Source organism: Carassius gibelio, chromosome B23 (assembly GCF_023724105.1).
Source record: "Carassius gibelio isolate Cgi1373 ecotype wild population from Czech Republic chromosome B23, carGib1.2-hapl.c, whole genome shotgun sequence".
Taxonomy (NCBI): Eukaryota; Metazoa; Chordata; class Actinopteri; order Cypriniformes; family Cyprinidae; genus Carassius; species Carassius gibelio.
This window is the reverse complement of record NC_068418.1, coordinates 6,294,567-6,310,670: the sequence shown is the minus strand read 5'-3', so window position 1 is coordinate 6,310,670 and position 16,104 is coordinate 6,294,567. Positions and strand designations below refer to the sequence as shown.

At 41.3% G+C, this 16,104-nt stretch overlaps 1 protein-coding gene across 2 annotated transcripts in view; it reads left to right on the top strand.

Annotated features, from left to right (window-relative positions):
• The window catches only part of plcg1 (phospholipase C, gamma 1), a 49,758-nt gene that overhangs the window by 26,636 nt on the left and 7,018 nt on the right, over nt 1-16,104 (top strand). Inside the window, exons 13-30 of one of the 2 annotated variants that reach the window (XM_052593737.1) lie at nt 910-1,030; nt 1,137-1,305; nt 1,397-1,519; nt 1,606-1,707; nt 2,795-2,982; nt 3,369-3,569; nt 5,793-5,912; nt 5,987-6,167; nt 6,514-6,591; nt 6,677-6,780; nt 7,716-7,809; nt 7,904-7,970; nt 11,620-11,783; nt 12,484-12,580; nt 13,205-13,429; nt 13,506-13,654; nt 14,483-14,597; nt 14,686-14,847. In XM_052593737.1, coding sequence (XP_052449697.1) covers nt 910-1,030; nt 1,137-1,305; nt 1,397-1,519; nt 1,606-1,707; nt 2,795-2,982; nt 3,369-3,569; nt 5,793-5,912; nt 5,987-6,167; nt 6,514-6,591; nt 6,677-6,780; nt 7,716-7,809; nt 7,904-7,970; nt 11,620-11,783; nt 12,484-12,580; nt 13,205-13,429; nt 13,506-13,654; nt 14,483-14,597; nt 14,686-14,847 — 2,460 coding nt within the window. Of the gene's footprint in view, nt 1-909; nt 1,031-1,136; nt 1,306-1,396; nt 1,520-1,605; nt 1,708-2,794; nt 2,983-3,368; nt 3,570-5,792; nt 5,913-5,986; nt 6,168-6,513; nt 6,592-6,676; nt 6,781-7,715; nt 7,810-7,900; nt 7,971-11,619; nt 11,784-12,483; nt 12,581-13,204; nt 13,430-13,505; nt 13,655-14,482; nt 14,598-14,685; nt 14,848-16,104 lie in introns of both variants that reach the window. The other variant, XM_052593736.1, reaches the window with a different exon arrangement.

The window sequence follows — 16,104 nt, the reverse complement described above, 5'->3', positions numbered from 1 at the left end:
TTAGTTTGGTTTATTTGTTTGTTTCATTAGTTTGTTTCTTTTGGTTTAGTTTTTTGTTTCATTAGTTTGTTTCTTTTGGTTTAGTTTTTTGTTTCATTAGTTTGTTTCTTTTGGTTTTTTTTGTTTCATTAGTTTGGTTTATTTGTTTGTTTCATTAGTTTGTTTCTTTTGGTTTAGTTTTTTGTTTCATTAGTTTGTTTCTTTTGGTTTAGTTTTTTGTTTCATTAGTTTGTTTCTTTTGGTTTAGTTTTTTGTTTCATTAGTTTGTTTCTTTTGGTTTAGTTTTTTGTTTCATTAGTTTGTTTCTTTTGGTTTAGTTTTTTGTTTCATTAGTTTGTTTCTTTTGGTTTTTTTTGTTTCATTAGTTTGGTTTATTTGTTTGTTTCATTAGTTTGTTTCTTTTGGTTTAGTTTTTTGTTTCATTAGTTTGTTTCTTTTGGTTTAGTTTTTTGTTTCATTAGTTTGTTTCTTTTGGTTTTTTTTGTTTCATTAGTTTGGTTTATTTGTTTGTTTCATTAGTTTGGTTTATTTGTTTGTTTCATTAGTTTGTTTCTTTTGGTTTAGTTTTTTGTTTCATTAGTTTGTTTCTTTTGGTTTAGTTTTTTGTTTCATTAGTTTGTTTCTTTTGGTTTAGTTTTTTGTTTCATTAGTTTGTTTCTTTTGGTTTAGTTTTTTGTTTCATTAGTTTCTTTTTTTTTCATTAGTTTGTTTCTTTTGGTTTTTTTTGTTTCATTAGTTTGGTTTATTTGTTTGTTACATTGGTTTGTTTCTTTTTTGTTTCATTAGTTTGGTTTATTTGTTTGTTACATTGGTTTGTTTCTTTTTTGTTTCATTAGTTTGTTTCTTTTGGTTTGGTCTGGCAGCGGGCTGTGACGTGTGTGTGTGTGTGTGTGTGTGCTCTTTTTGCAGTGGACTGCTGGGACGGTCCTGATGGGATGCCTGTGATCTACCACGGTCACACCCTCACCACCAAGATCAAGTTCTGCGATGTGCTTCACACCATCAAAGAACATGCCTTCGTTACGTCTGAGTGAGTGTGGCACTTCTGTGTGTGTGTGTGTGTGTGTGTGTGATGTTAAGGGAATCTTCTGAATGCGTGTTATGCAGTATTCATTATTACATGTGTTTGCATGCAGCTATCCCATCATCCTCTCCATCGAGGACCACTGCAGTATTGTCCAGCAGAGAAACATGGCCACTTACTTTAAGAAAGTGTTTGGAGAGATGCTCCTGACCAAAGCGGTGGACATCTCGGCCGACGGTCTGCCCTCGCCCAATCAGCTCAAGAGGAAGATCCTGATCAAGGTGAGAGCCCATTGGCTACATGACAGCAAATGCCATTTTGTAGCTGTTTGTCAAGATTTTCTCAACTGAGCACCTGGATTGATGTGTTCAGCACAAGAAATTAGCTGAGGGAAGTGCGTACGAGGAGGTCTCATCTTCAACGCCCTACTCCGAGAACGACATCAGCAACTCCATCAAGAACGGCATCCTGTACCTGGAGGATCCCATCAACCACGTGAGCGCACCTGCATTCAAATCTTCATCTAAAGCTGATGGCAGGTTGTTGAGGCTCATCCTGGATGTTCACTGTTGTCCTCACAGGAGTGGTATCCTCACTTCTTTGTCCTGACCAGCAATAAGATCTATTACTCTGAAGAGACGTCAAGTAATCAAGGGAACGAGGATGAGGAGGAGCACAGAGAGGTGAGGAAAACACAATCTCAGGAATAACAGCAACCCTGCTAACCTCACAGCAGTTTTCAGTAGTGCCATAGTTGCATTTTTTTACATAATTCCTGACAGCAAAATGGATATATTTGCATGACTTTCTAACATTTACAGATGGAGAATATAGCTGTGACATGCCAGTTATGCACTGAGGAAAACTTTCAGATGCATTAAACAGCACAGACACAGTATAATCAGGGTTTGCCATGGTGGATCGATTTGATCCATGATCGACATTGAGGACTTCAATCCCTTTAATAAAGGCTTTTCCTCAGGTCTCAGTAGTATTGTGATGCATCACATTCACGCCGCAGCAGTGATGACTGAACACGTCTGAGAAAGTTTAGAGAGGAGAAATCAATCTACATATAAAATATTGGTTACTGTTTATTGGTAACTTTCTAAACAATTAAAGAATATTGCATCCACTAGTAATTATATATAAATAAATAGTTTTTTACTGTTGCAAATATGTTAGAAACGATGCATGGCGACACAAATGGTAACTTGAATCCGATGCACACTTTTATTAAATCAGTGCATCGCATCGTTAACACAGCAGATGCTTTGCATATTGTTAATATTCCATATTGGCTGTTTATTAGTACTTATAAAGCACATAATAGTACCTTATTCTGCATGATCATATTTGAGATCCTTTAATCCGAACACAACAACAACTTACTATTAATAAGCAGCAAATTTGAAGTTTATTGAGGGAAAACGTTAATAGTGAATATGTGTTACCTAAAGGGTACCTTTAAATCTAGTAGATGTGCTTTTGGTCTTAATTTAACACGGTCCACAAAAAAGCCCCAAGTTTCGGTAGTGTCCTGAGAACTTCCTGTGATGCTTTCGATTCAGTTAAATTAAATCAGAGGTGTGTGTGTGTGTGTGTGTGTGTGTGTGTGTATGTATGTATGTATATATATATATATATATATCTATCTATCTATATCTCACACACACAACAGATGAGTTTTGAGTCTGGATTTAACTGTGGCTGATGTTTTAGCATATCTGATCTCTTCTGGAAGCTAATTCCAAGTGGTTCCTCCTCTAGATCTGTAACGGCATGGACCAGCATGTGACGGAGAAGTGGTTTCACGGGAAGCTGGGAGCGGGGCGTGACGGGCGTCAGATCGCCGAGCGTCTGCTGTCGGAGTACTGTCTGGAGACCGGAGCGCCGGACGGCTCCTTCCTGGTGCGGGAGAGCGAGACCTTCGTGGGAGACTACACACTCTCCTTCTGGTAACCTCCAGCGGCTGGAGACCTCTTGATCTTTAATCTCTCTTAAATCTAGAAACTCCTTTGAAGACATTTTGAACAGAGTTAAGCCACAGTTTTGAAGTTTTTAGCAAAAAAAATAATGATAGAAACATGATATAATTCAGCCGTAATATTTCTCGCCGTAGCCACAGAAGCTGGAATGACGTAAAACACAAACAAGCAAACAAACATTTAAAACTAGATTTGATCAAGTGGTATTTACCAGATGTCTAACAGGTCATACAATTTTTGTCCCGCTTTTAATGTATGTGGAAAACTTTTATAAAGTGTTTTTAAAAATCTGCCACTGCTAGCAGCTGAGAGTGAAGTGGCTGTGAGTTCAGATGTGTTGTGTTTGCTCTGCTCAGGCGGTCCGGACGGGTTCAGCACTGCAGGATTCACTCTCGGCAGGAGGCCGGCAACCCCAAGTTCTACCTGACGGATAACCTGGTGTTCGACACGCTGTTCGCGCTCATCACACATTACCAGCAGGTGCCTCTGCGCTGCAACGAGTTTGAGATGAAGCTGACTGAGCCAGTGCCACAGACCAACGCTCACGAGAGCAAAGAGTGAGTCCCACAGAGGAACATAATCCACGTTGCTTGAGATCCAGTGTAAAGTTTCCACAGTCAGTGATGGTTTGGGGTGCCATGTCATCTGCTGGTGTTGGTCCACTGTGTTTTCTGAGGTCAAAGGTCAAAGCAGCCGTATACCAGGAAGTTTTAGAGCACTTCATGTTTTCTGCTGCTTACCAACTTTATGGAGATGCAGATTTCATTTTCCAACAGGACTTGTCACCTGCACATTGTTATACGTGTTATACACTTGTTATAGACTTGCGTTTTATTGCTCTTTTGTTTGCTTTTATTGTCCTTCTATTGTAAGTGGCACACACACACACACACACACATGTGCTGGTCATATAATTAGAGTATCATCAAAAAGTTGATTTCACTAATTCCAAATTTAAAAGTGAAACTTGTATATTATATTTTTCTCATTACACACAGACTGATATACTTCAAATGTTTTTCTCTTTTAATTTTTATGATTATAACTGACAACTAAAGAAAATCCAAAATTCAGTATCTCGGAAAATTTGAATATTGTGAAAAGGTTCAATATAGAAGACACCTGGTGCCACACTCTAATCAGATAATTAATTCAAAACACCTGCAAAGCCTTTAAATGGTCTCTCAGTCTAGTTCTGTAGGCTACACAATCATGGGGAAGACTGCCGACTTGAAAGTTGTCCAAAAGATCACTATTGACACATTGCACAAGGAGGGCAAGACACAAAAAGTCATTGCAAAAGAGTCTGGCTGTTCACAGAGCTCTGTGTCCAAGCACATTAATAGAGAGGTGAAGGGAAGGAAAAGATGTGATAGAAAAAAAAAGTGTACAAGCAATAGAGATAACTGCACCCTGGGGAGGATTGTGAAACAAAACCCATTCAAAAATGTGGGGGAGATTCACAAAGAGTGGACTGCTGCTGGAGTCAGTGCTTCAAGAACCACTACACACAGACGTCTGCAAGACATGGGTTTCAGCTTCGCATTCCTTGTGTCAAGCCACTCTTGAACATCAGACAGCATCAGAAGCGTCTCGCTTCAGAAAGGACTGGACTGCTGCTGAGTGGTCCACAGTTATGTTCTCTGATGAAAGTAAATTTAGCATTTCCTTTGGAAATCAGGGTCCCAGAGTCTGGAGGAAGAGAGGAGAGGCACACAATCCACGTTGCTTGAGGTCCAGTGTAAAGTTTCCACAGTCAGTGATGGTTTGGGGTGCCATGTCATCTGCTGGTGTTGGTCCACTGTGTTTTCTGAGGTCAAAGGTCAACACAGCCGTATACCAGGAAGTTATAGAGCACTTTATGCTTCCTGCTGCTGACCAACTTTATGGAGATGCAGATTTCATTTTCCAACAGGACTTGGCACCTGCTCACAGTACCAAAGCTACCAGTACCTGGTTTAAGGACCATGGTATCCCTGTTCTTAATTGGTCAGCAAACTCACCTGATCTTAACCCCATAGACAATCTCTGGGGTATGTTGAAGAGGAAGATGCGATAAGCCAGACCCAAGAATGCAGAAGAGCTGAAGGCCACTATCAGAGACACCTGGGCTCTCATAACACCTGAGCAGTGCCACAGACTGATCGACTCCATGCCACGCCGCATTGCTGCAGTCATTCAGACAGAAGGAGACACAACTAAGTATTGAGTGCTGTACATGCTCATACTTTTCATGTTCTTACTTTTCAGCTGGCCAAGATTTCTAAAAATCCTCTCTTTGTATTGGTCTTACCTTTTTCATGACATTCTAATTATATGACCAGCATCTTAGTGTGTGTGTGTGTGTGTGTGTAGATGTATGTATGTATATATGTATGTATATACGGCAGAGCATGCCTCTGAAAACCATGTTTACACCCTGCTTGCCTTTTAATCATCATCTTTTCACAGCGATTGGTTGTCTCTCAATATTTGCATAAAGTTGAGGAACACCCACTAAATGCTTTCTCTGCACAACGTTCAATCCTATAATGCACAAAAATATTAAGGAAAAGCTTAATGGAATTTCATAGCAAATTTGAAAACTATTTAAAAATAAAAGGAATTTAAACGCTCTAAACCATAATGACTAGTTAGTGTTTAGGGTTTCTCCAGGACTGAGTGATGTAGCCCATCTCATCTGCCTGCAGTAAGAGCATCTCTGAGCAGGGTGTGTGTGCTGCTTCTGTCCCGTCTCCTCGTCTAATCTGAGCGTGTGTTGTGTGTGTGTTTCTGTGCAGGTGGTATCACGCGAGTCTCTCCCGCAGTCAGGCGGAGAACATGCTGATGAGAGTCCCGCGTGACGGGGCTTTCCTCGTTAGGAAGAGAACTGAAGTCAACTCTTTCGCCATTTCCTTCCGGTGAGATCCAGACTCCTGCTCTCATGTGTCTCTGTGTCTCTGCAGCTCTTCTCACTCCCTTCTGTCTCTCTCAGGGCGGAGGGCAAGATAAAGCACTGCCGCGTGCAGCAGGAGGGACAGACGGTGGTTTTGGGCACCTCGGAGTTTGACAGTTTAGTAGATTTAATCAGTTACTACGAGAAACATCCACTGTACCGTAAGATGAAGCTGCGCTACCCCATCAACGAGGAAACACTGGAGAAGATCGGCACTGCTGTGAGTCACCCGAGCTCAGCTAATAATGACAAATCTCTCAACACTTTTCTCACCCTCAGAACTGAAAACAAGACATTTTAAAACAAGTCTTGTGAACCAAACCATTGGCTTCCTTTGTAGGGACAAAAAAACCTAAATATCTTTCATGTTCTTCAGTAGAAAGCAAGTTGACTTTAGCTGGGTTTACACCGATAGGGTAGCATTTATTTGAAAGAACCAGCATGTTTTGCACTAGATGTGTGTATTGTTGTGGTTTTGGTTGACAGATGCACCTACTGATTGTTAGTTAGACCTTACAGTTGTTGGTTTTTGAGTGGAAGCTCTTTCTCTTCTGGTCTGTATACAGGAGCCTGATTATGGGTCTCTGTATGAGGGTCGTAACCCTGGATTTTACGTGGAGGCCAATCAGATGCCCACGTTCAAGGTACCTCTGCTCTCTCTGCATGTACAGCGTGTTTCTGGTACTGTTTGGTTTGGTGTGTGACGCTCCTGTGTGTGTGTGTGAGCAGTGCACAGTACGAGCCATGTATGAATATAAAGCCCAGCGTGATGATGAGCTGTCCTTCAGTAAGAACGCCATCATTCAGAACGTGGACAAACAGGAAGGAGGCTGGTGAGTACAACACTCTCAATATACAGCTGCACATTCAGTTTCAGAAAACATACACAAATATGACGGTTCGGTATGCACCTCGGTTTTAATGTCATGGTTTGGTATTTTGGTACAGCAGCGGGAAAAAACGTAGGGAGCCCTTTTACATTATAAGGTTACAATTAGGCCTTACAGCTTAACCAAATCTTAAATTTAATTACTATTTGTTTTTAAATAGATCATCAACATTCAACTTGTGCAGTTGTTAAATTAACTTATAAATAAAATTTTCAGGCTATTTGTTAAAATCATAGCATTTTTCTTAACCGATCAATTAAAGCATGTATTAAATAATTAAGGCTAACAGGTTTAGTAAAATATAATGAGTATATGGTGTAATATTTGGTGAAATGCTCCTCTCTAGACTTAATTTCTCTCGTGAACTAATGAGCTGTGGACACTGATGACATGCTGAGGTAAATTAAATGCTATAACATGAATGCATGTACCTCTGTTATATAGGGGCGGACATCTTTGGTAACGTGTTTTTTTTATGCAAACAAAGTCATTTTATTTGGGGTTTGTTGATTTTAAATATAAAACTTGGTGAAATTTTTATATATTAGTGCTTTTTGAAATTTTTGAGCACATTCTATCAATAACATGATCATTTTGGTCACTATAATCCTGCTAAGAAATGTTCATATCATAACGTCTCTAATAGAAATTATTTTTAGAACAACTTCCTTCAGCTGATGAAAGCATTGATTTAAAAGCACTGACAGCCAATCAGAATCCACCGGACTTTAAATTGGCAGATGATAAGACTTATTTGCCAAAGCCTATTTTTACCTGCATTAGGTGTGTGGTGTTTATTTTTGGAGCCCATTTCTCTCTTTCGGTCTTGATTTGGTTCACAAACACCATGAGGACTGTGTGTTTGTGTTCCCGCTCAGGTGGAAGGGAGACTATGGTGGGAAGAAGCAGCTGTGGTTCCCTGCGAATTACGTTGAGGAAATCAGCCCGACAGCCGTGGAGCCTGACAGAGCTGTGAGTGGAGTGCGTGTGTGTTTGTTGTGTTGTGTCAGGGACGCTCTGGGCTCCGACCTTTACCCCTGTTCTCACTCTCGCTCTTGCTCAGCAGGCCACGGAGAACAGCCCTCTGGGAGATCTCCTGAGAGGAAGTGTGGACGTGTCTTCCTGTCAGATCGGTGAGTGTGTGTGTGTGTGCGCTCCTCTTCCCTGATACACTATCTGCATCAGATCAGATGTTTGAGACCCTTACACAGACCCACTCACACACACACACACAGACAAAAAAAACGGACACACTTGCACACACAGACAGACGCACACACAGACACACACGCACACAGACATAGACAGACAGACAGACACTCACACATTCACATACCAAGACACACGCAAACACAGATATACACATAGACACACACAGACAAATATACAGATACACACACACAGACAGACTCACACACAGTCACAAAAACACACACAGACACACACGCAGACAGACACATACAAACACACACGCAAACACAGATATACACATAGACACACACAGACAAATATACAGATACACACACACAGACAGACTCACACACAGTCACAAAAACACACACGCAGACAGACACATACAAACACACACGCAAACACAGATATACACATAGACACACACAGACAAACATACAGACACAGATACACACACACAGACAGCCTCACAAAAACAGTCACAGAAACTCACACACACACATAGACACAAACAGACGCAGACAGACACACATACACATACAAACACACACGCAAACATAGATATACACGTAGACACAGACACACATACTGACACACTCACTCACACACATACAGACACAAAAATACACAGACACAGACTCACGCACAGACATACAGACTCACAGACACACACACAGACTCACACACAGACACATACAGACTCACGCGCTGACTCACACACACACACAGACGCATATTCGCACACAGACGCTCAAACACACAGACATGCTCAGACACTCTCGGACACGCTCAGATTCTCGGACACACTCAGATTCTCGGACTCTCTCAGACTCTCTCAGACTCTCTCAGACACGCACAGACACGCACAGACACGCACAGACACGCACAGACACGCACAGACACGCACAGACTCTCGGACTCAGACAAGCACAGACTCTCGGACACTCAGACTCAGACATGCACAGACTCTCGGACACTCAGACTCCGACATGCACAGACTCACAGACACTCAGACTCCGACATGCACAGACTCACAGACACTCAGACTCCGACATGCACAGACTCACAGACACTCAGACTCCGACATGCACAGACACACAGACACTCAGACTCCGACATGCACAGACTCACAGACACTCAGACTCCGACATGCACAGACTCACAGACATGCACAGACTCACAGACACTCGGACTCACAGACATGCACAGACTCACAGACACTCGGACTCAGACATGCACAGACTCACAGACACTCGGACTCAGACATGCACAGACTCACAGACACTCGGACTCAGACATGCACAGACTCACAGACACTCAGACTCCGACATGCACAGACTCACAGACACTCAGACTCCGACATGCACAGACTCACAGACATGCACAGACTCACAGACACTCGGACTCACAGACATGCACAGACTCACAGACACTCGGACTCCGACATGCACAGACTCACAGACACTCGGACTCCGACATGCACAGACTCACAGACACTCGGACTCCGACATGCACAGACTCACAGACACTCGGACTCCGACATGCACAGACTCACAGACACTCGGACTCCGACATGCACAGACTCACAGACACTCGGACTCCGACATGCACAGACTCACAGACACTCGGACTCAGACATGCACAGACTCACAGACACTCGGACTCAGACATGCACAGACTCACAGACACTCGGACTCAGACATGCACAGACTCACAGACACTCGGACTCAGACATGCACAGACTCACAGACACTCGGACTCAGACATGCACAGACTCACAGACACTCGGACTCAGACATGCACAGACTCACAGACACTCGGACTCAGACATGCACAGACTCACAGACACTCGGACTCAGACATGCACAGACTCACAGACACTCGGACTCAGACATGCACAGACTCACAGACACTCGGACTCAGACATGCACAGACTCACAGACACTCGGACTCCGACATGCACAGACTCACAGACACTCGGACTCCGACATGCACAGACTCACAGACACTCGGACTCCGACATGCACAGACTCACAGACACTCGGACTCCGACATGCACAGACTCACAGACACTCGGACTCCGACATGCACAGACTCACAGACACTCGGACTCCGACATGCACAGACTCACAGACACTCGGACTCCGACATGCACAGACTCACAGACACTCGGACTCCGACATGCACAGACTCACAGACACTCGGACTCCGACATGCACAGACTCACAGACACTCGGACTCCGACATGCACAGACTCACAGACACTCGGACTCCGACATGCACAGACTCACAGACACTCAGACTCCGACATGCACAGACTCACAGACACTCAGACTCCGACATGCACAGACTCACAGACACTCCGACATGCACAGACTCACAGACACTCAGACATGCACAGACTCACAGACACTCAGACATGCACAGACTCACAGACACTCAGACTCAGACATGCACAGACTCACAGACACTCAGACATGCACAGACTCACAGACACTCAGACTCAGACATGCACAGACTCACAGACACTCAGACATGCACAGACTCACAGACACTCAGACATGCACAGACTCACAGACACTCAGACTCCGACATGCACAGACTCTTGGACTCAGACATGAACAGACTCACAGACACAGTATCAGACATGCACAGACTCACAGACACTCAGACTCAGACATGCACAGACTCACAGACACTCAGACTCAGACATGCACAGACACTCAGACTCCGACATGAACAGACTCACAGACACTCAGACTCAGACATGCACAGACTCACAGACACTCAGACATGCACAGACTCACAGACACTCAGACTCAGACATGCACAGACTCACAGACACTCAGACTCCGACATGCACAGACTCTTGGACTCAGACATGAACAGACTCACAGACACAGTATCAGACATGCACAGACTCACAGACACTCAGACTCAGACATGCACAGACTCACAGACACTCAGACTCCGACATGAACAGACTCACAGACACTCAGACTCAGACATGCACAGACACTCAGACTCAGACATGCACAGACACACAGACCAAAGACATGCACAGACTCAGACACACTCACAAACAGACACAGACTCACACCCAGACAGACGCAGACAGACACATGCACACACAGACACAAACACACAAACACACAGACATATGGTCGGTCGGTCTTTCTGTATATCTATTGATCTACCTACCTATCAGATTTAGTGCATTTGGATAAAACTGAAACTAATTTCCTTTTCCATTGAACCCACCAAAACCCCCTTAATTTTTCAGTTGTAGCCTTTTCAGTAACCTTTCATATTGAGACATTTTTGGCCATAAATTAAATTAATTGAGTGTGCTGCCATATTTTTCCCCATAATTTAAAATCATGTTTCAGAACAGAAACAAGTGGATTGCAGGAGCTGTATCAGGGATGCCAAGTCTGCGGTTGTACCGCAAAGCTGTGCTACTTTTACTTTTTCTGCGGGTTGTTTTTTAGTCTGCAGGTTAAAGTGATCTTCCCACAGGGGAAGACCATAAAACTAGCTTTTTTTTAGCTCATGTTGTCTTATGTTAAATGTATGCTGTCTCTCCTGCAGTGGTCAGGCCAGAAGGGAAGGGCAGCAGACAGTTCGTCTTCTCTCTGGTGCCTGTGGCTTTGCCTCGCACCGGCCCGGTGCTGGACATCGCAGCCAGTTCACAGGAGGAGCTGAAGGACTGGGTGGTGAAGATCCGCGAGGTCACCATGACCTCTGAAGCTAAGGTCAGCTCCCAGACCATATCTCCTCTGCAGTAACACAATAAATCTGACTGTCACCACCTGTTACTAAACCTCTGCTGAGCTTTTCTGGATGATTTCTTATAATTCATTAATACTTTTGAATACTGACCTAAGGTTTGTCAATAAAAAAAAAAAAAGACAGCAGATTATTGCAGAAGTGAAATCATTTAAAATAAAATAGTTATAAAAAATTTACTGTTAAAATGTAAAATGTACTGAACTGTTTTGTTTTTATATTTTGTATAAAATTAAACATTTTACAAAATAAATGTTCCAAATTTGAAGTTGAAAAAAAAAAAAAAAAAAAGGCCCTTGTGCAATTTTGTTTGGTGCCATACCACAAATAGCCATCGGGGGGTTTTCTGTGGCGAATGTTTACATTTCTTTCTCAATATTACTTCTATCACAAAATAGACTCGGACCTTTCCAACAATATGTATTTTGTAAAGATTATAAAAAGTTTTGATTTTAAAAGACTGTAATACATGTTGTAATGTGACACCATCAATAAGCAAAAACCTATGATCAGTTTTATCTTAAATTAATGTGGTGTCATACTTTTTTGTTTTCTGACATAGATCCTTGAAATGACTGATTATTTGTTAAAATATTTTTTTTTGTTGCTTTTGACACACGTACTGTATTACATTTGTTTGACTAATGATTATTTGTTCTCTGTCAGCTTGAGGAGGGTAAAATGATGGAAAGGCGAAAGAAGATTGCTCTAGAGCTGTCAGACCTGGTCATCTACTGCAGACCGGTTCCTTTTGATGAAGACAGTAAGATATCCCATAGTTTTAAAACTCACTGATCCCTCAAACACATTTGATTTCTCCAGCTCCATTCATATCATGCAGAATAATCAATAACTAAAAACGTATACTAAAAAACGAGAGATGAAACAAGTTTAAAGACTTCAGGACATTTTCCAATATGTGTCAGTAGCACAGGTATATTTGTAGCACTAGCCAACAATACACTGTATGGGTCAAAATTATCAGTTTTTCTTTTATGCCAAAAATCATTAAGATCTTAATTAAAGATCATGATCCATGAATATCTTTTGTACATTTCCTACTGTAAATATATCAAAACTTAATTTTTGATTTGTAATGTGAATTGCTAAGGACTTCATTTGAACAACTTTAAAGATGATTTTCTCAATATTTCTTTTTTTTTTTTTGCTCCCTCAGATTCCATATTTTCAAATAGTTGTATCTCAGACAAATATTGTCCTCCTAATAAACCATACATCAATGGAAAGCTTATTTACTCCGCTTTCAGATGATAATCTGAATTTTAATAAATTGACCCTTATGACTGGTTTTGTGGTCCCTGCTTCAGTATGAAATGCCATGTAGCTCCTCAACACAAATGCTGAAAGCCTCTTCTGTCTCTCACAGAAATCGGGACGGAGCGGGCCTGTTTCCGGGACATGTCCTCGTTTCCCGAGACCAAAGCAGAGAAGTATGTGAACCGAATCAAGGGAAAGAAGTTCCTGCAGTACAACCGTCTGCAGCTCTCGCGGATCTACCCTCGCGGCCAGCGCCTGGACTCGTCCAACTACGACCCGCTGCCCATGTGGCTGTGCGGCAGTCAGCTGGTGGCCCTCAACTTCCAGACCGCAGGTGCGCACGGGGCCACAGCTCTCTCTTCTGCTCCGTCTGCATCCTGGCATTTCACAGTCTGACTGTTTTTCTGCAGATAAGCCGATGCAGATGAACCAGGCGCTCTTCATGCTGAACGGCAGGAGCGGTTACGTGCTGCAGCCGTCCATCATGAGAGACGACAGCTTCGACCCGTTTGACCGGCTCTCTCTGAGAGCAGTGGAGCCCATCACGCTCTGCATCGAGGTACACACACATGCTGCACTACAGCAGACTACAGCCCCAGCGTCTCACACCGAGCACCAGGACAGTCACCGACAAACACTGCTTTTACATTACCATTGATCGCCTAAATCACACCTGCACGCTCGGAGGAGCCGACCAGCAATGCATATGGCTTTTACATCATCCACTGCTCAAGAAGCATATGCTGAAGTCATAGTTAAATAGTTAGTAAATAGTGAGAATTGTTAAAAGTAATGTTTCCCTTTGTTTTTCTGAGCCCATTGGCAGATATTTGTTCTTGTTTTGGTCTTAAATTCACTTTGATGACTTCTTTTGTCATTTTGATTCCTAAAAAATCACTAAAGATTCTAACAGATCAAGGTAACACTTTAGAATAAGGTTCCATTAGTTAATGTTAGTTGATGTATTAATTAACATGAACAAACAATGAATAACACATTTATTACTGTATTTATTCATCTTCGTTAATGTTAGTTAATGAAAATACAGTTATTCATTGTTAGTTCATGGTAATTCACAGTGCATTAACTAATGTTAACAAGCACAACTTTTGATTTAAATAATGCATTAGTAAATGTTGAAATTAACATGAACTAAGACTTAAAAATGTTGTAGAAGGATTGTTCTTGCTTAGTTCATGTTAACGAAAGTAGTTAACTAACATTAACTAATGGAACCTTATTCTAAAGTGTTACCCAGATGAACATTCTAAAAAGATTCTGCAGTGTGTTTTAGCAGCCAGAAGCCAAACACACAAAGATATGTGCAGTGTTTGGTCCGTGCTTCTGTTCGCCCGAAAGGAAACTGAACCTTGGTGTGTGTTTGAAGGTTTTGGGAGCGCGCCACCTGCCCAAACACGGTCGAGGTATCGTTTGCCCCCTCATCGAGATCGAAGTTTGTGGAGCAGAATATGACAACGCCAAGCAGAGGACGGACTCTGAAGGTGAGGTGCAAATGCAAATCTTTTACAACAACAGCACATTGTAGGGGGTATGTGGGATCACTAAAAGAGTTCCCTGTTTCACTCTCAGCGGACAACGGTCTGAACCCCACCTGGCCCAGGAAACCCTTCCGATTCACCGTTTGCAATCCCTCCTTTGCCTTCCTGCGCTTCGTGGTCTATGAAATAGACATGTTCAACGACCAGAACTTTCTCGCTCAGGCAACGTTCCCCATCAACTGCCTCAAAACAGGTACGGCTCACAAAGAATGACCACTTTTGTGCTCTAAAAAAAATTGGGGTGTCCAGTCCTGCTCCTGGAGGGCCACTGTCCTGTATATTAAATAGAGGTGCACAGTAGTATTTTTACTCTGCTTTAATAGTACTTTTCACGTGTTTTTTTTTAGAAACCTTTACTTCACAACATTCTAAAGTATAATATTGTATTTTTAACTGCACTGTTTAATATTTAATTAGTGCCATCCAAAATAAGTTTTTTGTTTACATAATTTGACAGCACTACATTTAAAACATTTAAAAGAAATCGATTACTCTCTTTTACTCAAGTAAAAGTATTTTAACGATTTAATTGAGTACAAGAAATTACTACATTTTTTAATGTTCTTGCATATTAAAGGTAAAACAAACAAAAACTTTTATTTATGAAAGGTAGTGCACTAAAAAGTATGACATTATGCTTTTGAATGTAGTGAAGTAAAGTTTTCCAAAGAAAAACAGTCTGATAAACAACAGATAGTATTTACTTGAGTACAGTAAAAATACTTAACTATTGTCCACCTCTGGACAATCATCTGGTTTAGCTGCTTTTGCCTAATCATGAATGCAATTTAATTTTGATTTATTGTGCAGCCTTATTGCATAGTTGTGGTGCGTTTTAAGTCCGGTTCGATAGATCGTATTTATGAGTTGAACGCACATGAATTCCACCGTAAAGTAATTTTACGAGTGGAAGAAACAACAAAGACTATTATATATAGATATACAGCGTCTGTATTGATGGTAAATTTGTTAAATTAATAATAATAAAAACAATTGTCATGTACAATAAAACTAAATATGTTAGATATACAAAATATGATATTATTATACAGTTAACATTGAATATATGAAGAGTTCATTTGTTAAAAACTGAATTTTTAAACAATTTTCAGTAATTGTTGTTTTCATTGTGCATTCCAATTAATCTCAATCACACTGCAGCTGGGTTATTTTGATTAGATAAATCACGTTAGGGTTAGGCTGACCAACACAATAAAAACACAACATCATAAAAAACATACTTTAAAAAAAAGTTGTTTTTGCAAAATAAACTACATATAATGAATCTGTTTACATCACTTTCATAAAAATTAGATTTTCAAAAAATCCCGATATACAATCACGATATTCATAATTTTTTATATGTACAGTTAAAAAAACGAAAAAACTTTGAATCTTGCGTAGAAAAGTTAAATTGTCATAATTATGACTTTTCAACTCGTAAATACGA